We start from the raw sequence: 26,835 nt of genomic DNA, 5'->3' as shown, positions 1-26,835 counted from the left end.
TTTCTCGCAGGCATCACAACACGTACCGAGAGTACCGTCGATTAACAGTTTTTCCCTGTGGCACAAATTCACGATGAACTGATCCTTCAATTACGAACTAATCCTTCAATGCCAAAGAAAACTATCAGCAAGGCTTTAACATTTGACCTGACGTGACGAGCCTTTTTTTGGTCTTGGAGAACTTTTCTTGACCCATTGTGAAGACTGGAGATTGGTCTCAAAAACATAACCGTAGACCCACGTCTCGTCACCAGCTATTATTCTCTTAAGGAACATCTCGTTGTCATTTGAGCAATCCAAAAGCACTTCACAGATTGCAAGATGAAAGTCTTGCTAGTCTTGACTCATGAGCCATGGGATGAACTCGGCGGCAACACAGTGCATTCCAAGATGATGTGTCAGGATTTCATGACATGATCCAATCGCTCGGACAATCAGTCTTCGACTGGCAAGCACAGTTTCGTTGACGTTCCTGACATGAGCGTCGTCAGGAGACGTCGAAGGGCGTCCTGGACGAGGGTCGTCTTTAACTTACATCCGACCATTTTTAAACCGTGTGAACCGGGTACGGCTTAAGCACGCATCACCCTAGGCTTCCTGCATCATTCGATGTGACTGTAAAGATTTTCGCGAGTTTCACGCAAAATTTAATGCAGACTCGTTGCAACTCCCAAGTCTGCCATACCGCAATTCGCAAACTGTGCGATAGAACGTTCTACTCAATACTGCACTGAAAAATAGCTAGCGGACATACAACCATGAAACTTCAGGCAGCTACATATTGAACATAGGCGTGTGCAGGGATGCCAACCGCATTTCTCTCCAGCACGCGATTGGCGCAAAATCACGAATGCTCCGGAATTTTTTGAACATACCTCGTATTTCGAATATCCGACATACATTCACCCCGCAAGTTTTGTATCCCACTCATCAAGCCGAGAAACTTTAATATGGTATACTGCCACCTTCCACACCAAAGAAAAAAACGTAGATTCTTTGTGATATGTGCACTTTATGCTTTCTGGAAGTGTACAGCGCCCACTGTTCACGTCTGATTGCACTTCGTAAATTATACTATACTCGCATCAGTCCGATAAAATGATCGTCAGTAACGGAAAACGCATGAAACATCGACGTCTTATGAGGAAATAGACAAATGCACAGCAGCGGAGTTTGACATGCGAAAATACACACCAAAATGCACTAACGCCATGAACAAAACACAGTTTCTTTTACACACTCGACAACTGTCACGCAAATATGTACACAGGATTGCAGTACCTCGGAAGCTGCTGTCAATGAGAATCAGTACAGTTACGAAACTGAAGACTCGATTTACGGGCAGAGCACTCTGTAAATCGATCCAATCTTTACTTGTCATGGTTGCATGTCTGACACCGGAAATATCGCGAAAACGCAGTGGTAGGTCAACAGGACCCACGCACCCTGCCGGACCAGTTCCGGGAGGGGGGGGGGGGAAGGGATATGCGGGAGGGGGGAGGGGTTATGGGGAAGGTCTGCGCCTTGATTCGAAATGCCCATTCATTCTGCTTGCGCCTAAGACCGCCGGCTGCACTACACAGTGCCACGCCAAAAAGTCGCGCCCGACGAGCTGGCCTGTTTACCTCGCTACATCGACTCATGTTTCTCTCCATCGTCACATTTAATGCAAGTGTCTATCACCGTCCATCACTCCACATCGACTGTCATTCAGCTCCTCGGACATCACATTTTAAACAATCGTTCAGACCTCGTATTATTATTATTATTATTACGATTCGAAATTTGCATATGATGCTTGATGCTATCGATACGTCCCATGATCTCATGGTCGGTTCTAGCTGTAAGTCCAGACAGAAACCTGACAAACAGTATCACGCTTCCTATTGGCCAGCTGGCTGTAAGACGCACCAGTTTTCCTAATAATTATGTCCCCTCAACGTAGGACGAAGAGTCTCACAAGCTCAGTAACATAACAGTGCCACCTCTAACTTCTTCATACTGCGACTTTGAGATCTGTAAAGCGCTAAAACCGACATTAACACATTTCGATCCATTGGCTCTCACAAAAAGCTGGACATCTCGTGATGTAGGGTGTGCTGCTCCCACAACACATAGAGGGTGGTGGAAATAGAGATAGAGGCGGTGTTTGTTATTGATGAAATGCGAAAGACATCGCTACGTATAAATACTGGAGGAGCTTTCGGCATTGTGAAGCGATGATGATCCCTACATTTCATCTTATTTTCCACAGTGACTGGGTAGCATGTCATGAAGTTCCGCTTTCGAAGAGAACCAAGGGCATTGATTCCTCGAACTGTTGCACCCAGGTACATGATCACTGTTTCAGTGTCCGACTTCCAAATTTACAGAGACTTTTTTTCTCACATACGTGAAAGACACTTCTCTGTATTGATACTTCATGCGTCTGAAATGCTTGTACTCCCTACGTGCAAAATTATTTAATTACCTGACTTCCACAGACATTAATTTTTAATGTGAAGAACGGTCTCAAACTACACTCCTGGAAATTGAAATAAGAACACCGTGAATTCATTGTCCCAGGAAGGGGAAACTTTATTGACACATTCCTGGGGTCAGATACATCACATGATCACACTGACAGAACCACAGGCACATAGACACAGGCAACAGAGCATGCACAATGTCGGCACTAGTACAGTGTATATCCACCTTTCGCAGCAATGCAGGCTGCTATTCTCTCATGGAGACGATCGTAGAGATGCTGGATGTAGTCCTGTGGAACGGCTTGCCATGCCATTTCCACCTGGCGCCTCAGTTGCACCAGCGTTCGTGCTGGACGTGCAGACCGCGTGAGACGACGCTTCATCCAGTCCCAAACATGCTCAATGGGGGACAGATCCGGAGATCTTGCTGGCCAGGGTAGTTGACTTACACCTTCTAGAGCACGTTGGGTGGCACGGGATACATGCGGACGTGCATTGTCCTGTTGGAACAGCAAGTTCCCTTGCCGGTCTAGGAATGGTAGAACGATGGGTTCGATGACGGTTTGGATGTACCGTGCACTATTCAGTGTCCCCTCGACGATCACCAGTGGTGTACGGCCAGTGTAGGAGATCGCTCCCCACACCATGATGCCGGGTGTTGGCCCTGTGTGCCTCGGTCGTATGCAGTCCTGATTGTGGCGCTCACCTGCACGGCGCCAAACACGCATACGACCATCATCGGCACCAAGGCAGAAGCGACTCTCATCGCTGAAGACGACACGTCTCCATTCGTCCCTCCATTCACGCCCGTCGCGACACCACTGGAGGCGGGCTGCACGATGTTGGGGCGTGAGCGGAAGACGGCCTAACGGTGTGCGGGACCGTAGCCCAGCTTCATGGAGACAGTTGCGAATGGTCCTCGCCGATACCCCAGGAGCAACAGTGTCCCTAATTTGCTGGGAAGTGGCGGTGCGGTCCCCTACGGCACTGCGTAGGATCCTACGGTCTTGGCGTGCATCCGTGCGTCGCTGCGGTCCGGTCCCAGGTCGACGGGCACGTGCACCTTCCGCCGACCACTGGCGACAACATCGATGTACTGTGGAGACCTTACGCCCCATGTGCTGAGCAATTCGGCGGTACGTCCACCCAGCCTCCCGCATGCCCACTATACGCCCTCGCTCAAAGTCCGTCAACTGCGCATACAGTTCACGTCCACGCTGTCGCGGCATGCTACCAGTGTTAAAGACTGCGTTGGAGTTCCGTATGCCACGGCAAACTGGCTGACACTGACGGCGGCGGTGCACAAATGCTGCGCAGCTAGCGCCATTCGACGGCCAACACCGCGGTTCCTGGTGTGTCCGCTGTGCCGTGCGTGTGATCATTGCTTGTACAGCCCTCTCGCAGTGTCCGGAGCAAGTATGGTGGGTCTGACACACCGGTGTCAATGTGTTCTTTTTTCCATTTCCAGGAGTGTATATCAGTTTCAGTACTAAGTCTGAAATATGTAGTGTTGCAGTCACACTATTCATTTTAAAAGCAAAAGACTACACATTTTAACAACCTAAGGTGTGGTCGGTACAATATCCCCTGTAGCAAGGGCAAGACTTACACCTGGCGAGTAAGTTTACACTTATTTAAATCGAGTAACGTATTTCTTTGTGCTATTTGACTACTTACATACATGACGGTAATACTTCATGCAGCAAATGAGTGTTCGTGTACATTCAGTCACTTTTTTTAAATAAATGAGCTGACATTACAGCAGCTGATCTGTTAAGAACGACAACACTTCAGGAACACTCGCAGTATATTACTTCACGAGGACCTGTGTAAAGTTCCTCCACCGCCTTACAGGAGCAATGCCTCTCTTTCAGCTCCAACATCCGTCAATGGTTGTGTGTGCATATTCCTTCTGGTGCAGGTTTCAAGCACCCATCGATTTGTCTAGAGAATTGTCAACAATGTATTTTTACTTAGACGGATGTTCCTAAATAACAGAGATAAAGACGAAATTCTGTGAGGCGAGTGGAGCACCTCATCCCTCCACAGTATACACACACACACACACACACACACACACACACACACACACACACACCTTTAATTCGGTACAGTGGAGCCTCTGAAACCTGTGCCAGTCAACCTTTGGACAGTTTAGCTGAAGAATTAAAGAATTACAATAAACGCGGATGATGGCGGGCTACAACCGCACACAACGGAGAAGGCAAGCGAGTGCAGACACTGCTCTCCACTGGCGCACTGTGAGTTGACTGGTATAAAGGTATGTGTGAATCTCATTTACGCAGGACATATTATTTCAATGTTTTTCCTACATGAGACTGATTTTGCGTAGTCAAGGACCATTTTCGTACAGTGTTGGCACATGCAGAACGTTTGAAAGCACGCCACTGTTGACTGTTCAGTTCTTTGATGTGTGACGAATAGTCAAGTATTTCTTTCTTTTTCCAAGAGGGTCAAGCTTTCTGAGAAATACGTTTAACAGCTTGCAAGAAGCGTCTTGTACTTGAGTCTTTTGCTCATTGTGATTTATTTCTGCAGACCAGAAACAGTATATTACTGCCAGTGGCTGGATCTCTTTGTGTGCTATCAGCTATAGGCAGTAGTCTCTATGAATTGTGCAGTGCACGACAATTAATTGCTGAAAAATATTCATCCATTAGACCTCCTTCCATTTCTTGTGATGCAATTCTCTGCTGACTTATTAAACTCCTCTCTGTCCAAGCCGGCCGCGGTGGTCTAGCGGTTCTAGGCGCTCAGTCCGGAACCGCGCGACTGCTACGGTCGCAGGTTCGAATCCTGCGTCGGGCATGGATGTGTGTGATGTCCTTAGGTTAGTTAGATTTGAGTAGTTCTAAGTTCTAGGGGACTGATGACCACAGATGTTAAGTCCCATAGTGCTCAGAGCCATTCTCTGTCCAACACCAACCTCTCGCCAACTTAAGACATCTTCCGCCAAAAATAAATATAGTACCTTCCTCTCCAGCTGCCCAACACATAGGGTGAGGTGCATGTCTTACAACGGGATGTAAGAACTTGAGAGAGAGTGGGCATGGTTTCAATGGGAATTTTGCAGGTATCAGTATCAAAGCACGCGGACTTCTCCGCAGTCATTCGACTGTCCCAGCGGTGGTGCCCTCTGGGTGGCTGTTTTGTGAACTACTATTCAGTATGCGTGGGGGTGCCATTATGATCGCATGTGTTGCATACAATGCGTGGAGGAAAGTGCTGGTGTTTTCAAATGTAGTGCAGAGAACCCCTGATATATTTAGCACTTTGGTAAGTGTTTTTATTTCGAAATTTAATTACTTGATTTGCAAAACGTGTGTGCAATTCCCGTGTTCTTGTGTGTGTGTGTCGCATTATGACCCACTGTTTATGATTGATGGTTTTTAGCAGCAATTTCGCAGTGAGACATTTACCAACAGTTGTGGTAGCGTGTATTGAACAATGATCTGTTTGTGTGTGTGAGTGTGTGTGTTGTTTGCGTGTGAAGCACCATGGATGTACGATAATCGTCAGTGTGTCAGAGAGAAATTTGTAGGGTGTGTCAGATGCTGTAGGGTAACACCCACAGACCGGTACAGGAGGAATGCCGCATTCAGACCTCACACAGCCAGTGGTTGTGGTGCAAAGAACTTATGGGAGATGAACATGCAACTGCCAGCATGGTCAGTGCATGTGTGGGCCTCTGCCGACCAGAGCACGTGCAAAGACCTGATGTTCCAGCCAGTGCAGTTCCCAGCACCCTTTCAGCCAGTGGGTGGCATGATTGGAAGGTGTTTTTTTCTTCCCCAGGTATTGGTAGCAGTGAGTGTTTTACGTGAGCTTTTTCCCTTCAAATTGCAATGTTCAGCATGGTCAATCAATCTTATGATTATTCCCACGAAATATCCAAATGAGCTGTAGCAGTCAATCAAAAGTGCAGCATTTCCAAACAATCAATGGGTTGTGTGACTGATGTGGGTTGCGAGATTGATGCGGTGAGGATATTGACCTAACTGCACCAGTATCCACCAATAGGATGTGAGGTGATATCATGAGAATGGAGGTACCGTAATTCAACTATAACCAACCAGTTTTTTTATATAATAATTGGTGCAGGGTTTCAGGGAGGAGAGGGGGAAAGGTGGTGAGGGAGGGATACTGGAGGTTATTATGTCCATTGACACTGACAGCAATTTGGTGTCACGAGATCCTTCATCACCAGCGTCTCACCACTGACTGAGTCTTTTTCCTACCAATTTCCAGGTGCGGTGGGGAGGAAGTCGGGGAAGGGAAGAGAGGAGAGGACTGGGGGATTTTCTGGGAGGGCAAAAGAAGTTAGAAGTTAACTGAGAAGGAGTGATAAGAAAATGTATCCCATTTCCCAAAGTGGTGAAGAGGAGGAGGAGAGGGAGGGGGAGGGATGGAGGGTTTCTCAGATCGATAGTTTATCCCCAGAAAGTCATAAATCAACCTCTTAGCAGAACAATATTTTACCACTAGAACAGGGGAGTTTCTGACATTCCTAAAACGGCAGAAAGGGGTAATTTTGACTCCACATAAAATATTTTAATGTTTGACTTAAACATGTCCTTTTTTTAGTGTTTGTTAATCCATACTTTATTTGTAGTAATCACAACAATTATTTACAATTATAAATAATAATTACTAATTTATTTGAACAACAATGAATCATACAAGTTTATTGTTGCTACTGCTAACAAGTTTCTTAACTATAGATTTTCCTTTATGAATATTCATACAACCTTCTAGACACACTTAGTAAATTTGGTCCATTTTACTCTAACATATGTTTTACAAACAACTCTGTATTACTTTTCGCTCAAGTGATTTGAAGATGCTAGATGCGCCTAGCACAGGTGATTTCTGTTTTATGCACACATTTTCTGCACATAGCATTGTGACACTTTACACAGTTTTCGCTGGTCTTGTTGCCTTTGCAGAGGTTGATTTGGCACTTCCTCCTTTTTCTAGATGATTTCAGTCCCATATCCCCTTCCTTTGTCTGATGTTCTTTCTCTTTCAATCGCTTGAGTTCATTTGCCAGTTGAAGTATGAACTTCTTCTTTCCATTTTCTTGTTCATTAGTATGTTATAGATGACCCAAGCATTTATTGCCGCCATGTGTAGTATGTTGTAGAAGACATGCAGTGGCCATCTCCTACATGCAATATTTGTAGTATATTTACAGGTCATTTGATCAACCATGGCCACCCCATACTTTGTTGCATTATAGAACGTTACGGTTTCAGTTTTTTTTCTGTCCTTGCTTATTGCTACTTCAGCATGCAACGTACTCTGAAGAATGACATTTTTATTCTTCTTTCCTTGGTGTACAGTGAAGGTGCTGTCTGTGTTGCCACTATTGTGTAGTATTGTGGTGGAGTGTATTTCAGCATTCGGCTTCCATAATTCATTGGAGAGTTCACGCCGGATGTTGTTCATTGTACCAACTAATGAAGTTTTCTTTTCTTTGAGTTTTTTAGCAAGTTGAAGAGATGTAACGAAGTCATCTGTAGTCACATTTCTTCCTTGATTTACAAATGGCTCCTTGAGATGCAGAACGATGTACTCTCCAAGTGGTTGTTTCTTTATATGCGTGTCCTCTATGCCGAAGTATGGAAAAGCATTACATATATACTTTGTCTTTACATCAACAGCCAACCAGAATTTGAGACCATATTTGTCTGGTTTGTTGGACATGAATTGAGTAAACCTGCATTTTGCTTTGCTTGGTAACAGTTGTTCATCAATGGTTATATTTTCTCCAGGGTGGTAAGTGCGAATACTGTTTTCAATTAACCATCCCCAAATTTCGGGTACAAGAATGAATTTGTTGTCTGCCAAGTGTTCATCCAGGTTGATTTTTCATCAAAACAGAGAAATCTGAGAAGCTTCTGAAATCTGCCCCTTGGCACGATGTCCTTTATAAAAGCCGGCGCCCATGAGTGCGACCAGAGATCATCTGTAGACATATCTTTTGTGCACACTACACCCCAAATATACATGATGGCTATCAGTTTCTCCAGTTCCTCAAGTGACACAGTCCAGTCATTGTTTTTTAGTACTTTTCAAACATATGATTTTGTGTCTTTCTTCATGAGACATAGCATTGCTTCATGAAAAATAAGACGGGAGGCACTGGTGACAGAGCTGTCTAGTCGTTGGCAAACATAAAGTGTGGGGCCACCTCTCTCCTTCAGAACATTCACAGCTGACCGCCTTCCAGAAGATGAATGATTTCCAATCTCCCACACTGTTCCATCCCTTGCCATCACCTTATTAGACGCTTCCAACTGTACCTGCTGTGGTGAAAGAGGTGATGATTGACGCCTATCAGCATCTGAATCCTCTTTCACTAATCGCCCCTCGTTCACAATGTCTTCATCTTGTGTCAGGTACATATGTAACGTCCCCTTACAAAAATTAATAAATTACAGTGCTGGAAAACCCCTTACGTTATTTGATTTTCAAACAGCTGGGCAGAACTGAACGTACTCAGACATTTCGCTCTTTACTTATTCTGACCAACACTAAACCGACACACAATATTTTTAGCGCAACGCACTTTCAAAAATCCCTACAAAAGAATGGCCCTGACTAACATTAACCTATACGTTTCACAAATCACTTACCTCACAAAAAACTTCGTTACTCGAACTACTGCAATACAGCGAGCGCCACTACTGCCAGCTAAATAAAAGATTCTAACTACTGAAGGAACTAACTACTGATAGGCGTAGTTAGCAAATGAAAGATTTTGATAAAGAACAAACAATGTATTTACCTTAATAGTGTTCAAAAGTCATTTTATATATATATATATATATATGTATCAGTTCATGACATCCAGTCTTACAAATGTACTCTCTCTCATGGACACACGTCCAGATCATCCGCTTTCAAAACTCCGCCATCTCACTCCCCACATCCACCACTGCTGGCGGCTCACCTCCAACTGCGCAACGTTACGCGGTGTTAACACCCAACTGCCCAACACTACAATAGCAAATTCCAACAATGCCACCCAGCCACAGACTGCACACAGCACAGCCAGTGATTTTCATACAGAGCGCTACGTGGCGGTGGCGTTACCAATATAAGAACCTAAACAGCCTACTTACACATAATCATCTTCATCAGTGAAGTCAGTTTCCGAGTCAATGGAGGAATTCTCTAAGAGATGTAACAGTTCTTCATCAGAATGTCCACGCTGACGATACATATTCGAAAGCGTGTTTCACGAACAAAGACTGCCTGAGTGACACAACAGGACTGGAATGTACGCGTGCCAAGTAGCAACAATGAGGAGCAACTGCTCTGCGTTACTGCTCACTGTTGCCACTGCATTGTTGGCTAATTTACTTTTATTCAGAAGAGAAATTACAGTGTGGTAAAATGGACACCTTCCTCCGTTATAGGTATACTGAATGAAATGGCGAAGAAAATTAAAATATTTTGTAAATACTAAAACATCTTCAGAAAGAGGAGAAAAAATTAGAAAAAGTCATATAATTTCATTAACGAAGTAAATAAATTCGATATGACAATGAACGGAAAACCTATGACAGGGGTCATTTTGACTCCTTCCGCCGTTCTAGTGTCAAGGGGAGGGGAGGGGGAGAGGTGGATAATTGATAAATTTCATTAATTAGTATACCAATTGGATTTCAGAAGTGCACCAGAACCCATTTCATCCCACTAACATTCGTGACTGACCAGAATAGAGTGCGAATTATTTGCACGGGTCAACTAGTTGTATTTCTATATCTCCAGAGGCTTTTATCTTTTATTTTCCAGTACGGAATTATTCGCAATAAGTCAGCAAACAAGAGAATAATGTCAGTCTTACAAACAGCAGCTAATGGAAACTCGATTTTTAACTCGATTGTGACCTATAAAATCTTCTGGCCTGGAGCTGAACCAAAAGTGTGAAATCGCAGTATATGGTCTCAGAATATTATCAAATGTTATTCGTGACATAGATCTACTTACATTGGTAAATGGAATAAGAGTCCAGTTAAGCGACACATATTACTCGAGTGCAAGACAAGAGGTATATTCATTTGCATTATTTTTCTGTCTTTCTATTGAGACTGTTGCTGCACAAATGTATGGCGGCCAAATTTGGCTTCCCTAATATTCCATTGCTAGCCGTCTAGGTGACAAATACCAGAATATTAGTTTGAATTGCAGTTTGCGAGTATTCCGAGTGGCGCCCGCAGCCAGACTGCAACAACACCGAAGGTTCAGTGCCAAATTTACCACTTGGCGGCTTCTCTTGCCCTATTACCGTATGAAAATTCCACGTTTTTACAAATGTACTTCACGGGAGATAAATAACTGACGGTAGATCAAAGATGTTACTCTGAAGCAGGAGCAATGCATGATGTAGTACTGTACCTTCTGTGACCTTCTGTGGTGTCACCGCCAGACACCACACTTGCTAGGTGGTAGCTTAAATCGGCCGCGGTCCATTTAGTACATGTCGAACCCGCGTGTCGCCACTGTGTGATCGGAGACCGAGCGCCACCACAAGGCAGGTCTCGAGATACGGACGAGCACTCGCCCCAGTTGTACGACGACTTTGCTAGCGACTACACTGACGAAGCCTTTCTCTCATTTGCCGAGAGACAGTTAGAATAGCCTTCAGCTAAGTCAATGGCTACGACCTAGCAAGGCGCCATTAACCATTTTAAGATAGAGTCTCACTTGTATCATCAAGGAATGCTGTATTCACATGAAGGATTAAAAGTTAAGTATTAAAGCAGCTACGTACTTTTCTTGCTACCATTCATTACGTATCCTGTTTCAGACCTCTATCTAGCCTATGTGAGATTACGCGTGCCTTTCGGCTACTTCAGTGTGGCGTAGCTGTCTTGTTACGCCACAACACCTTCAAAAAAGTTTCACGTACACAGCGAGATCATTTGTTTTATAAACGTAGCTTTCAAACATCCTCGACTCTTCATTTAAACCTAGACTCTAAAATAAACAAAGAAAAAATGAGTAATGTTAGTGACGTGACGAAATGGCGTAGTACGTACCCTAACACAAATATAAAAAATATAAGTTCCTTTTTATACTTAGAAAGCTGAGCTTCTGTTCATGACTGTTTATTACATCTCTTACTCAGACTGAACTACGAGTTTCCTCTGAATCCACAGGAAAGTACAAGGCGTAATTCGCTGCGGATGTATATAAAATATGTGCACAAATATATACAACTCGTAAGTTATAGCTGACATTCATACACCAAACGCGAGATTTTCATATTCTCCCGCTCCTATAGAAAAAAACACGACCTTTTTGTTGGAAATTTAATGTAGTTATATTTTGTACTGGGATGCGTTTCCGCTGGGGGTCACCGTTTTCGAGGTATTCGAGGAAAACGTACAAAAGTGATCTTCAGACGCACCCCACGCAGCCCTCACCGGTTAGGATTTCTAGAAAGTTGTTCATAGTACTCCCTCCTGCCACTGTATGAATATTTACCACTGCGCGGATTATTTCCCACATTCGACCTGCTTTGGTCTTCATTGACTGTTGCTATTACGCCACCACCTTAGCCGAGCACTTACAAATTGTAAACTTGACGTCTGTGTAAATTTTAGCTAACAATTTTGTGAATTTTAAGAGCATAAAAAAAACAATTATATCGTTGTATTCGTCAGGCCATCCGATTACGATTCTACTGTCCGAGTAAGCGTTAAGTCTGTATCGAATTATCAACGTAATTAGTTTTAGTGGAAAGTTTATAAAAGTTGTTTTTCCTTCATTACCTTCAGGGGCACATTTAAGTTAATAATGTTAACGAAGTAGCACATTGTACTGGTGACGTAATAGCCCAACTAACAGAGACCAAAAAAGGTCGAATAGTTCATGTAGTCAGAAATTTTTGGATAGTGGTAAGAGTGTCATGAACAACGTCCTACAAATCCTGGCACTTGAGGAAAGGAAGAGGTTCTGAAGGTCACTTTTGTATGTTTCCTTGACTAATTCGAACATCGTAGTCTCCAGCGGAAACGTATCCTAGTACAAAATTTAACCACATTAAATTGTCTGAAAGAACGTCCGGTTCGTTTTCTTTCTGCACTACTAATAGTTCGCGCATAGCGAGGAACAGAATATAAAAATCTCGCACATGGTTTATGAAGTCTAGCTAAACATTGTGGGTTGCATAAAAAAACATCGGTAGGGGCGGCTGAATCAGCCTGTATGTGAGATGCTTATGTGGGCGAAGCCGTGGGCAAAAAGCTAGTCGTCAGAACATTTAGTAAAGTTAACCACAGAGGGATTTTCCTTGCTAATTTTTGATACTTTTTATATGGGGTGACAACATACACTGCTTTGAACTGGAACGAGACTGTAGGCGCTGTAGGTGATCACGTGGCCCGCTAGGGCTGGGCTTACGGTTCGCTTTGTTGAGTAATATTCGTATTGCTGTGTTACAGTTTACACATATGGATTTGGTACTAGCAGTTCGGCCAGCCGATCGCTGTAAACTTACTTCATGCTGTGGAGGAACTGGAGGCAGACGAAGTAGAGGTTGGTGGCGAAGGAGAGCAGCACGATCTTGTTGACGTGCCTGTCGACCGTCTTGGTGAGCTGCGACAGGCTGTTGTAGTCCAGCCGCAGTTGCCGCCACTCGCGCTCGCCCACCACCTGCAGTGAGACATCGACCAATCACTAAAACTGCCTCATTCTACTGCTGTACTGCACGGTAGCTGCGTGCAGCGAAGAAGAAGGTTGGCGGGGCGATGCGTAGCGTACCAAGTGACGCTATGGCCAATAGCGTCATTCTGCAGCGTATGTCTCCAGCGTGCGTTTCAGATCGTGCCTGGGACGTTCAGATTTGAATTTCATATCAGTTTAGGTATAGTGTAGGTACTCAGCTTCTATAGCGTTCATAATGGGTGGCATGAAGCGAACACGACAAATATTGCGTTATGAAGCGACAGTGCTTCTTTTCCGAGCACATGAATTAATCTGGGAACTCAGCAGCGGAAACAGTGGTCCGAGGTGGCGCGACCACAGCGTTACCAATTGGCAGAGAAGGCAACGGCTGGAGCATTGAGGCACCTGGCAGAGATAGGGGGCGCACTGGCGGCGCCGCAAAGTATTCTTCGTCCTTCTCTGCGCAGAACGCATCTCGCACCCGTCTCCTTTCTTGCACCCCATTATATTAACACGGAGCGATTTATGATCAGGATCAGATGGCGCGGAACCGTTGCTGCTGTTTCGAAGCATTGTAGTATTCATAGGTTGAAATGAAAACTGATTCACTCACTGAATGTTATTAAACTTGATTTACTTTCTACACTGCCTAAAAAAAAGTGGAACACCCAGAAGAGGAGGAGGAAATGAAATGAAAGTTTACGGGTTGAGAAGTTATGTGATGTTATTTCAGTGATTACAAAATGGTGTCAAATTTGCAAAGAACTTGGCAGCGGGAGCCCACTTGTTTGACGTTGCATTACCTTTGGTCTGGATGCATGCACTAATTAGATTGAGGAGGGTATCATACAGCCAACGTATCCTCTCCTGAGGCAATGGGGAAGCCTCAACTGTTTTGGTTCTTGACATCCTGGATACTCACACTGGAATGGAGTTCATGTCCCAGCTAGTCCTGAACATAGGCCCTATTCTATCAGAGACAGACCTGCAGATCTTGCTGACAACTGGAGTATCTTAATATCACGCAACCTGTTCACAGATACAGTTGCCATTAATGGACAAAATTGGTCCTGTTGAAAAATGGTACCATGATACTATCACACTTGAGGTCACAGGGCGCCCATGAAGAAACATGGGGCTGCGGAGTTCCCTCAGTCACTAACAGCTGTGACCTGAAGTCATACTCGATGGCTCCTGACACCACGATACCAGGAGTAACACTGCTGAGCCTCTCCAAAACACAGAAATAAAGGGACGTCTCCCAAAGTCGCCACCGTACTCGCTGATGGTCATCTGAGGTGGTGTAGAGCCGCAGTTCATCGCTGAATACAATGCGACGCCATTCATCAGCAGTGCTCGCTTCTCTGTCACAAATAGACTCAAAACACAGACATTTACGTCGTGGTGTTAACAGCAATCAACATATTGGATGCTAATTACCCTGTCTGACTGCTGCTGGTCTCTGACCAACGGCCCTGGATGAGACAGGTTATCGTAAGGACTCCTTTACGTTATCAAATGGCAGACGCAGATATGAAAGAGCTACTATACTCGTGGCACAAATATGGTGATTCTTCCTTGCGGTGGTCAGATGTTGTCAACTAGAACCTTGGTGGCGAGTGTGCCTGCCGTCATGTTCCCATGCAGGCCAACATTAGACCACTGTCACATCTGAAAGCCTCCCAGATATGGATACTGCAGGATTCGATCAGCCGGCCAAATGGAGACCCACAATGAGGCCACTTCCAAACTCCATCAGATTCTGGTATCGCTGTCACACACAAAAAAGTAGCATCTCTGTCTCCTTCAGTCGACAGCCTATAGTGATCGCGTCCCTTATGCATCCTCCCAGGCCTGGTAAGAGCGCCACACACGAACAACGCCAATACGCGCTGTTGGCCGTTCTACTTGGCAGAAAGAACTGCACCTCTGATCATTTCCGTACCAGATGATTACATTGTGGGGAGCAAGTTAATGTATTTTCCAACTTAAATTTGCAATGTACCGTATTTCAATAGAACATGGTTTTCATTTTGAAAAACTGATGAGAAGTTTGAATTTACATTACAGCTGAAAACAGTTTTGTTTAGTTATTTTAATTTGTATAGTGTGTATGTCTTTTTACGTTTAAAAATTTTCTATCCCCAAATAATTTGTGTGAAACTCTTCATTTACATTCACAATTTGTTTGGTAATCAGTATGTGTGCATTCATGGCAACTTGTTGTTTTTCAGTCATATGAATTACTATTTCAGATTTAAGCTGTTTCCAGAATACTTAGGACGCCTTTGTCACCACTGATTGGCCTCTAATAGAAACAGTCGACTTATTGTTAAATGTTTGTGCACTATTGTTACTACTGAAATTATTTGACACAGTTGTATTAAGATCTATGTGATTTCCTGTTAATGGACTATGTGCGGAACACTTAACTAATGATTTATTAGGTGGACTTGTAGAATTCTTCTCCGTCCAGCTTGGTCACGTCGTAAGTTCTCCACAATATTTCGGAAGGAAGATTACGGATGGAGCTCAAACCCGGATTAGGAAAGTATGGGGTAGGAAATTTGTTGCGCTATTTTCAAACGAACCATCCCATCATTTGCATTAAGTGATTTAGGGAAACCATGGGAAACTTAAATCTGGATGGATAGTCGGGGATATGAAATGTCGTCCTCGCGATTGTGTGTCCTGCGTGCAAACCACTGCGCCTCCTCATTCGGTCGACATTTCGCCAAACAAACTCGTCGCCGTTTTCTAGTCGTCCCTCATCACTGTTTCTGTGCCTGTATCTGCCTCCTGTATACGTTGGCCGTTACCCCCTCCATCACTGCGCTGCCATCCCTATCAGGGCAGCCACCGCGGTGCTAGTGGTGGGGGTAGTGACGCCTGTTTACAAACTGTTGCCCCCAGAGTCACACTATCGCCGGCGAGTGGGGACCTCTGAGTATGTGGATGATTTGCTTTTTCTCGGCTCGGTGCAAGGTTCCAAGCCGCTTTGCGTTTAGTACCGAGTATTCACCAAAGCAAAAGTGAGGCACCAAAGCAACGAACTCTTGTGAAAATGCGTTCCCCGAGGTCGTAGGTAGTGGCCGCAGCGGACCAGTAATCCGTTCATTACCTACTCGGAAGGAAGCAAACAAAACAACAGTAAGTTCGTACTGACTACAACAGTCCTATTTTTCACTGTGTAACTTCATAGTTAAGGATGACAGAGACAGACATAAAGCACTACTCTCCAGTTCAGAATTAGGGATAGCAATGCCAAGATAAATGGGCTCATACTTATTGTTCGATTTTTGTTTTGTTATTGTACTTGTGGTCCCCTCGAGCAATAATCTATATGAAAAATTATGTAAATATTCATTTGTTCATAATCGTGTATCTCCGAAAGCTTTTCCGATTGCTTTGAGATTTTGACGCAACGTTGCATTCCTACTCAGGCGTGGTTTTAGATGCCTATTTCTTTAATATCTGTGTACACGTTTTTTGAGATATTTTGTAACAACGTTTCCCTATTAATAAACTTTTAAAATATCGTACATTACATATATTAAAAAGTAGGTATATAAAAACAAATGCACAATCAACTGCAACGTTCTGTCAAAATTTCAAAACATTCGGTCAAAAACTTTCGGAAGTTTGAGATTAGGAATGTATACAGTTTCTATAGAAGTACAAATGTAAATGTTCATCTCTTTAAAATCTTAAACGTCTGAAAGTCCTTCGCGGATCGTTTTGGATTTTTAACAACATTGCATTCGGATTCTCATGTGTTTTTAAATATAATAAAGAGCCAAAGCCTTATGACCACGTGCGTAATAACCTGTGACCCTTATCTGTCAGTGTGTCTTCGATTACTACCACAGGCCGCATGCGAGCGCAACAGAATCTCTCCCATAACGTAATCCTGCTCCTACTAGCCTGGTCTTTGGTGTGATGTGAATTTCGAATCGCGTTTCTGAAGACGACGATCGACCTGATATAGCAAAAACGTGATTCTTCCGACGAGGCGACACGTTCCTATTGATCCGCAGTCAATTTCAACGATCCCGCGGCCAGTACATCCGTAATTGACGATGTCGTTGGGCCAGCATGTGAACACGTCGTCTGCTGCAGAGCCCCAAGTTCAACAATGCACGATGAACGGTGTGCTCCGAATCTTAAACGCGCACCGGTATTGTGCTTTATCGGCAGAGATGCCACACGTTGCCACCTATCCTGCTTTACAGGGTAGACAAGCATCCAAATCCCTCGTTCTGTGAAGCGTCATGGACGTCCAAATACCTACCGGCCAGTGGTAGTTTCACTGTCATTCTGCCACTTTCCACAGATGGTCAGTACAGCAGCACGTGAACATTCCACCAGCTATTCCGTTTTCGAGATACTCGTTCACAGGGTCTGGGTGATAATAATATCACCTTTGCCAGGGTCACTTATGTCAGTATATTTCCCCATTTGCGGTTCGTCTCGTCGCTAGGATGATTTCCCATCCATCTTTGATCCACTTATACAGGGTGTAGCAAAAATGAATTGCTCAAATTGCAGGACACATTCCTCACAGGTAGACGAAGAGATTTTGCTATATGAACATGGGTCTGCAAACACTTTGTTTCCATGTTACAACTCATTTTCTCCAATTGATTAATCATGGGAAGCACTCACGAACTGAACGCACTAGCATACCACATGCAATTCTTTTCACAGGAGATGTTCAATATGCCCTCCGTGACCATTGGTGCATGCATCAACCCACCGTCGTACTTAATCTCCGATACAATGATGCATCCACGGAGTGTTGTGCAAGCTTCCGCAGCCTTCCATAATACGGGAATAGAGTGACCATCTTGTACTGAGGCTTCACACACAAGGACTTTCACATGCCCCAACAATAAATGTCCAGTGGGTTTCAGTACGGGGAGCGTGGAGGCCAGGCAATTAGTCCATCTCTGCGTATCCGTTTGTCACCGAATCTGTTATTCAGAAGCTGACGGACGTTAACACTAAAATGAGGAGGTGCTCCATCGTGCATGAAGTACATGTTTCGTCGCGCAGTTGAGGGCAAATCTGCTAACAGATCAGGTAGAACAATCTCTGTGAAATTATGATAACTTTTTCCGTTGAGCCTGGGTGGAAGAAAGTGAGGCCCTACCAAATAGTCGCCAACAATGCCGCTCCAAACATTGACAGAAAATCTTTGTTGATGACTTGCTTCAACAGCTGCGTTACGATTAACGTCTGCCCATTCATGCAGATTGTGAAAATTTACAGTCTGATCTCGCTGAAACGACGCCTTATCTGTGAACAGCACCGTTGCACTAAAATTAGGGTTGGCATTTTGTTGAATTAACCATTCGCAGAAGAGTACGCATGCAGGGAAGTCAGCTGCTGATAAAACCTGCACACGCTGTAGATGGTATGAACACAGCTGGTCCTCGTGTTAACACTCGCCAGTCAGTCACGTGATCAGCATTCAGTCTTGCAGCTGCATGTCTTGCGCAGGCACTACGGTCGTCGTCAACTGCATGAAGAACTACCACCCCACGTTGCGGTCTCCTCGTCCTTCTAGTCCTCCCTCGGTCGCGAGTATCATGCCTGAATGCCTCATATTCCGTAAGTCGACTATCAATAGCTTCAGAAGTTTGTCCGTCGCGCCACATTCGTCCTGGAAATCTCTCCAGCTACAAACGTTGAGCGCGGGTGCTATTACTGTCAGACAATCTACACATCAAATGGGCATCTGTCGTGTCCGTATTTGTGCATATTCCCATTGCACCAGCCACGTTTGCGATTAACTCTGCGTAGTAACCCGTGCGCTTGCAGCGGTCGTACTGATCGATGGAACAGTTGATGTCGCCTGGAAACAAACAATGTCGTACATCGCCTGGCAACAGGGATATGTAAAACAAAACACTAGCGGTGCACAATGTAACCAGACGTCACCAAGATTGCATGTTCCCCATGATCCTAACGTTCTGTTCTTGTGTGTTTCCCATGATTAATGAGTTGGAAAAATGAATTGAAACATTGAAACAAAGCATTTCCAGACCCATGTTCATATGACGTAATGTCTTGTCTACGTGTGAGGAATGTGTCCTCACTGCTGTACAGTTTTATTACATCCTGCATTCTTTCCTTACCGTGTCACTTTCCTCCATCGCCACCAGGCGACATCCAACTTCGCGGTGGGCAGTGGTCATAGTGCTTTACCTTACCAGTGTACCTACTAGAATTCCATCTGGTATATATGTAATAAATGGGGAAACGAAATGATAATTAAATGGACACCCTAGCTGCAAACAGGCGTTGATGTACTTCATTGGGGACATGTTGAAAATGTGTGCCCCGACGGGGACTCGAACCCGGGATCTCCTGCTTACATGGCAAACCTTATAAAAACGTAAATGTTGGTTTGTTCAAAATCGTCAATCTCCTAAAGTTCTTGACCGATTGCTTTGAAATTTTGACAAAACGTTGAATTCTAATATGGGCGTGTTGTAGGTGCCAGCCATTCTAGAATATGAGCTGAAAATTTTGTGGGACACAAGTTGCATGGGACAACGAGGGCCATAATATGACATTGGTTTTTTGTTGGTAGGTGTGGTCGTGTCAGAGATATGAAGGTTAACTTTTTTTTTTTTAAATGGGATGCTATAGTTTGGTACTTATTTTCTGATAGTGGCTATCGAGACGAATCCATTGATCTGTAACACTATGGTCTTTGAAGGTGAACGAAGGTCGCAAAGATGGCATGTACGTCCATTCACAGAAGGTGTTCGAAGTGATGACCATTCGTATCAATGCAGTGCTGCAATCTTCTTATCATGGATTGAATGGTATTCCTTATCACATGGGCACTTATCGAAGCACATAATCTGACAATTCTCTCTCACATTTCTTCAGATGTAGTTGGAACGTCTTTATAAGCAAAGTCTTTTACAAATCCTCACAAGAAAAAATCCAGAGGCGTCAAGTCTGACGAACGAGCCGGACACGACACATTTTCTCCGCGTCGATTCCAACGATTTGGGAATTGTCTGAGCACTATGCGACTTAACTTCTGAGGTCACCAGTCGCCTAGAACTTAGAACTAGCCTAAGGACATCACACACATCCATGCCCGAGGCAGGATTCGAACCTGCGACCGTAGCGGTCGCTCGGTTCTACGCCTAGAACCGCACGGCCACTTCGGCCGGCTCATTTCTAGCCATCAGTGAAAAATGTGCTGGACTCCTATCGTGTTGATATCACATTCTGTTCCTTGTTCCTAAAGGTTTTCTTCCAATAAACAGACCTAATGTTTCTTTCAGGAATGTGATGTACTTCCTACCATGAAGATTTCCTTCGATGAAATAGGGGCCTATAAGTCTGTTCTCTAGAATCCCACAACATACATTCACGGACCACGGTTTTTGGTGTGCAACGTGCCGCCGCTAACATGGACTTTCAGTTGCCCAATAATGCACGTTATGCAAATTAACATTTCCGTGGTTCGTGAATGTAGCCTCGTCAGTAAACAAAATCAAGTTAATAACTGTTTCATTCCTCTGAATCTGAAGTTGAGCCCATCGCAAAAGTCAAAGCGACGCATACAATCCGTACCAGTTAATTCTTCGTGGAGACTGGTATGGTAAGGATGATCTTTATGGCGATGTAGAACACAAACAACACTACTCTGGCTCATGCGAGATTCCATTTCGATTTGACGCGAACTAACACTAGGATCTCGAAACACAGTGGCAAGAGCATCTACACTCCTGGAAATTGAAATAAGAACACCGTGAATTCATTGTCCCAGGAAGGGGAAACTTTATTGACACATTCCTGGGGTCAGATACATCACATGATTACACTGACAGAAACACAGGCACATAGACACAGGCAACAGAGCATGCACAATGTCGGCACTAGTACAGTGTATATCCACCTTTCGCAGCAATGCAGGCTACTATTCTCCCATGGAGACGATCGTAGAGATGCTGGATGTAGTCCTGTGGAACGGCTTGCCATGCCATTTCCACCTGGCGCCTCAGTTGCACCAGCGTTCGTGCTGGACGTGCAGACCGCGTGAGACGACGCTTCATCCAGTCCCAAACATGCTCAATGGGGGACAGATCCGGAGATCTTGCTGGCCAGGGTAGTTGACTTACACCTTCTAGAGCACGTTGGGTGGCACGGGATACATGCGGACGTGCATTGTCCTGTTGGAACAGCAAGTTCCCTTGCCGGTCTAGGAATGGTAGAACGATGGGTTCGATGACGGTTTGGATGTACCGTGCACTATTCAGTGTCCCCTCGACGATCACCAGTGGTGTACGGCCAGTGTAGGAGATCGCTCCCCACACCATGATGCCGGGTGTTGGCCCTGTGTGCCTCGGTCGTATGCAGTCCTGATTGTGGCGCTCACCTGCACGGCGCCAAACACGCATACGACCATCATTGGCACCAAGGCAGAAGCGACTCTCATCGCTGAAGACGACACGTCTCCATTCGTCCCTCCATTCACGCCTGTCGCGACACCACTGGAGGCGGGCTGCACGATGTTGGGGCGTGAGCGGAAGACGGCCTAACGGTGTGCGGGACCGTAGCCCAGCTTCATGGAGACAGTTGCGAATGGTCCTCGCCGATACCCCAGGAGCAACAGTGTCCCTAATTTGCTGGGAAGTGGCGGTGCGGTCCCCTACGGCACTGCGTAGGATCCTACGGTCTTGGCGTGCATCCGTGCGTCGCTGCGGTCCGGTCCCAGGTCAACGGGCACGTGCACCTTCCGCCGGCCACTGGCGACAACATCGATGTACTGTGGAGACCTCACGCCCCACGTGTTGAGCAATTCGGCGGTACGTCCACCCGGCCTCCCGCATGCCCACTATACGCCCTCGCTCAAAGTCCGTCAACTGCACATACGGTTCACGTCCACGCTGTCGCGGCATGCTACCAGTGTTAAAGACTGCGATGGAGCTCCGTATGCCACGGCAAACTGGCTGACACTGACGGCGGCGGTGCACAAATGCTGCGCAGCTAGCGCCATTCGACGGCCAACACCGCGGTTCCTGGTGTGTCCGCTGTGCCGTGCGTGTGATCATTGCTTGTACAGCCCTCTCGCAGTGTCCGGAGCAAGTATGGTGGGTCTGACACACCGATGTCAATGTGTTCTTTTTTCCATTTCCAGGAGTGTATTTCCGTTTCCTCGTTAGTAACTTTCCTTTGCCGGTATGCTTCCCATGCGTTAAAGATCTAGTTGTTCTCAATTTATCATAAATATATTTAAATGTACGACGTGTAGGGTGAGTGCGTTGAGGATATTTTTCAGCGTATAGGTCTCTGGTTCTCACTGAATTTCATTGGCATCCTCCGTAAATGAGAAGCATATCGACTTGTTTTCCGAAGGAATACATCATTCACATTCGCTTCATTCCACGATACTAGTCTTACCGTTCCTATTAGTGTTGTATTGCGAAACCGTCGAATGGTGTTTACATTTCAATGGCACGTTAGATGGATACGCCGTATTCGGCGAACATTTACTATTTGAACGATATACGAGAGAGAATTGTCAGAGCATGAGCTTCGATAAGTGCCAATGTGATAAGGAATACCACTCAATCCGTGATAAGAAGATTGCAGCACTACACTGATACCAATGGTCACCACTTCTAACACCTGTAAATGGACGTTCATGACACCTTTTTGACCTTCGTTGACCTTCAAAGACCTTACTGTTACACATCACTGGATTCGTCTCGATAGCCGCTATCAGAAAATACGTACCAAACTATAGCAACCCATTAAAAAAAATTAAAGTTGACCTTCATATCTCTGACGCGACCCCACGTACCAACAAAGACCCAACATCATATTATGGCCCCCGTTGTCCCATACAACATTTGTTCCACAAACTTTTAATTTACTATCATACTTTCGGAGTTATTCTAGGTGGTAACAGTTAGTGACTCGCACTATATAGGAAAACTATTGCTACCAAAAATCTCCTTTCCAATTTACTTCAAATTTTTACCCATTACTGTAATAAATTTTAAGCACATACAGACTATAAACACTTTAATATAAAACTTATATCACGAATCGCATTCTAATCGTAATCGTAAACCAATACTACAACTTTCTATAATAAACAAGCTTCAAGATCAGAGGGGGGGGGGGGGGGGGAGAGGAGATGGTCAGAGGGATGGGGCGAAATGGACGTTGACAATGGGAAGGAGGAGTTGGACAGAAAGAGGGGGAAGAGAAGATGGAGAGAGGAGGAGAATATGGACAGAGAGAGAGGGGGAACGGGGAGAATATGGACAAAGAAAGTGGGAGGTGATGGGAGATGAACAGAGGCAGGGGAAAGAAGGATATTAGGACGATATACAATTCTTTTGCATGTTAGAAACGTATGCTTTCTTCTTTCCTTCTTTTCCATTTAAGTAGACTGAGCCACAGCAAAGCATGGCCGGGTACAGCTAGTCACCAATAAAATTAAAGTACGCGACTTAATTATATAGACGAAGTATTGCCTCACAGTAAGGATCTTTAAATATTTCAGGTAAATTGTTTGGGCTTTAAATGTTGTTTCCTTTAATATTGATGTACGTTTAATATTAATTTACTATATTGAGAAAATTAGTAGTTGGTAGAAAATAAACTTTGGGTACATTGTCCAAGTTGTACCATTATTAACTATGAAAACAGTCACAAGTGAAAGCACATGAACATAGAAGAAAAAATTCTCACTAAATACGGGTCCGCAAATGAGCCGTTTGCGAAATAATTGCGAATGTGTGGTCACAAGCCGCCACTGACTTCTACATAAAATATTGTCCTAGTTAGTACAAAATTATTTGTAATGGTAACTTTTCGGTTAAATCGCCATCTAACAGCGCTCAAATTTCACCCATGCCCTACATTAACAAGAAATATCACACTGCTTCAGCACGTGACACGTTACAGTTTATGGTAGACTCGTACCTGTTACAAGAGGTGTTCCACGTGTCGTCTTCACATTTGGTTGCAGTACTGCGCCGTCTCTGCAGTGAGTTAAGAATTCTCTCAAACAATGCCGCATCATCTCGGAAATCTTGACAAGACTATACAGTTCGCTGATCCATTTCTGCAACTGTTTCAACGATAATGCTGTACACTTCACTTTTGAGATCCTAAGACCGAAAAATACAGAGAATGTTGATAAGGTAATCTTGGAAGTAAAGGTACAGGCCTATTCATCTTGGAGCATTTTGGGATATTGTTTGTCGTCTTACATCAGCTGCACAATGTGCCAGTGCTGCCCACCGTGCATTTACCACACTCTCCAAAGCAGTCTAGGAAGATCATCGCTGCGGAATTCAAATTTTCTTGGAAGAATGTTTGGCCCTGAGGTGACAGACGGAAAAACTATTTGACAAATTCGCGACGGCACTATTGCAGTTACTTCTGGAGGAAACCTAACAGATACTGCAACACACAAAATATTAGATCATTTTATTGTAACATGAACAAGAGCCGGCCGAAGTGGCCGTGCGGTTAAAGGCGCTGCAGTCTGGAGCCGCAAGACCGCTACGGTCGCAGGTTCGAATCCTGTCTCGGGCATGGATGTGTGTGATGTCCTTAGGTTAGTTAGGTTTAACTAGTTCTAAGTTCTAGGGGACTAATGACCTCAGAAGTTGAGTCCCATAGTGCTCAGGGCCACTTGAACCATTTGAACCATGAACAAGATGATATACTTACCTTGGAAACAATCCATGTCCACATGGGTGTCACTTATGTATTTCTTACTGTCGCCGAACTATAAACTGTCACTTGATACGCTACAGAAAGATAGTCGTCTCTGAGTGTTCAAATGATTTGAACGCCGATACAGCTCTGACTTGTAATACCACTCGTGCTGCTGGATCTGAAGTACAGACGATGCTATCATCGTAATCGGTGACTGTAGACGAGGGTCAGCGGCGCTGCGCTCTGACTAAGCACTCTTCCAGCGAGGGCGGTGGCATATGGAATCTCTTGTGGGCGTGTCCACGCCGACGTCTATTGTTCGCTGCCGCGTCAGGCAGCGACTGTTCAAATGGTTCAAATGGCTCTGAGCAATATGCGACTTAACTGCTGAGGTCATCAGTCGCCTAGAACTTAGAACTAATTAAGCCTAACTAACCTAAGGACATCACACACATCCATGCCCGAGGCAGGATTCGAACCTGCGACCGTAGCGGTCGCTCGGCTCCAGACTATAGCGCCTAGAACCGCACGGCCACTCCGGCCGGCGCAGCGACTGTCCTCACTTGTGGAACCTTCTTCTTCGGATGTCACCACAGGGCAAATGAGACGACCATCTAGTACCTCTAACCACACAGTCATAAAGTACCGTTACGGATGTAGAGACTCGTGAACAGCATATGGGCTGAGTCTAATTTGATAAATACTTAATCGAAAAGCTAACATTTCAAATAAATTCGTATTAACTAAAATAATATTTGATACTGAAGTCTGTTGTTGTTGTTGTGGTCTTCAGTCCTGAGACTGGTTTGATGCAGCTCTCTAACCATACAGTAAAGCTGCATGCCCTCGGGAAAAATTACGGCCGTAGTTTCCCCTTGCTTTCAGCCGTTCGCAGTACCAGCACAGCAAGGCCGTTTTGGTTATTGTTACAAGGCCAGATCAGTCAATCATCTAGACTGTTGCCCTTGCAACTACTGAAAAAGCTGCTGCCCCTCTTCAGGAACCACATGTTTGTCTGGCCTCTCAACAGGTACCCTTCCGTTGTGGTTGCACCTACGGTACGGCTATCTGTATCGCTGAGGCACGCAAGCCTCCCCACCAACGGCAAGGTGCATGGTTCATCGGGGGGACTATGCAACACTTAACCTGAAATACAGTTATCTCACTAACGGCTAGTCGATCCATTTTTACTAGAAAGTTTTTGCTTCTGATATACTCGTACACTATCTCATCAGAAGTATTGGGACATCGCTATGTAAGGCGGAACTGACAACTAGATTTCACTCTCGTGACAGCGCAATCAATCCGTCAGAAGAGACTTTGGTATTACTGGATATCACCTGAGCAACAAATCCACCAGGGGCATTTAAATCCTTCTAAAGCTTCCGGAATTGACTCTTGATGATGCGACTGTGAATTGGAAACACGATAGAACAATGACAGCTGAAAAAAGAAGAGGCCGACAGTGACCGTCTAGCGTAGCTGAGGTTGGTTGTAAAAAATGACATGCAGCCAGGGGAAAGACTTACCTGAGTCCTCCAAAGCGCTGCCAGCAGCCCAGCTATCAAAATGACTTTGCCTGTACTTCGTTCATCATAAGAATAAACCTCATGTAAGCAAATACAAATGCGTTGTTTGGTCAACAGTCGTAGCTCTCGTACAGTGGTGCTGTCCCGTTCTTGGAAGTAGGTCTTATTCCTACGTCACTGTGAATGAACAGCCATCAGCGTTTCTCTTCATCATACTGTAGCTACGTAATTTTTATTCCGAACTCGTGTACAATCACAGTCTCCGTAAGTCGCTGTTCAAACGTTCCATGAAAATGGATGACACTGCTTCCTGCTTCGTAGCGAAATACGCGCGCGGAACACCCTTAACGGCGAGAAACAAGTTGTTGTTAATGTTTTTCACAAGATAACAGAGAAAAATCAGCTTTGACGTTTTTCGAGAACCA

At 44.8% G+C, this 26,835-nt stretch overlaps 1 protein-coding gene across 1 annotated transcript in view; it reads right to left on the bottom strand.

The window, feature by feature from the left end:
• LOC124776138 (gustatory receptor for sugar taste 64e-like) overlaps positions 1–26,835 on the bottom strand; it is a 156,276-nt gene that overhangs the window by 71,249 nt on the left and 58,192 nt on the right. The window contains exon 6 of the mRNA XM_047250975.1: positions 13,003–13,157. Coding sequence (XP_047106931.1) covers positions 13,003–13,157 — 155 coding nt within the window. The remainder of the gene's footprint in view (positions 1–13,002; positions 13,158–26,835) is intronic.

Source organism: Schistocerca piceifrons, chromosome 2 (assembly GCF_021461385.2).
Source record: "Schistocerca piceifrons isolate TAMUIC-IGC-003096 chromosome 2, iqSchPice1.1, whole genome shotgun sequence".
Classification (NCBI taxonomy): domain Eukaryota; kingdom Metazoa; phylum Arthropoda; class Insecta; order Orthoptera; family Acrididae; genus Schistocerca; species Schistocerca piceifrons.
Note: the sequence above shows the minus strand (reverse complement) of the source record. Positions and strands in the feature narration are given on the sequence as shown.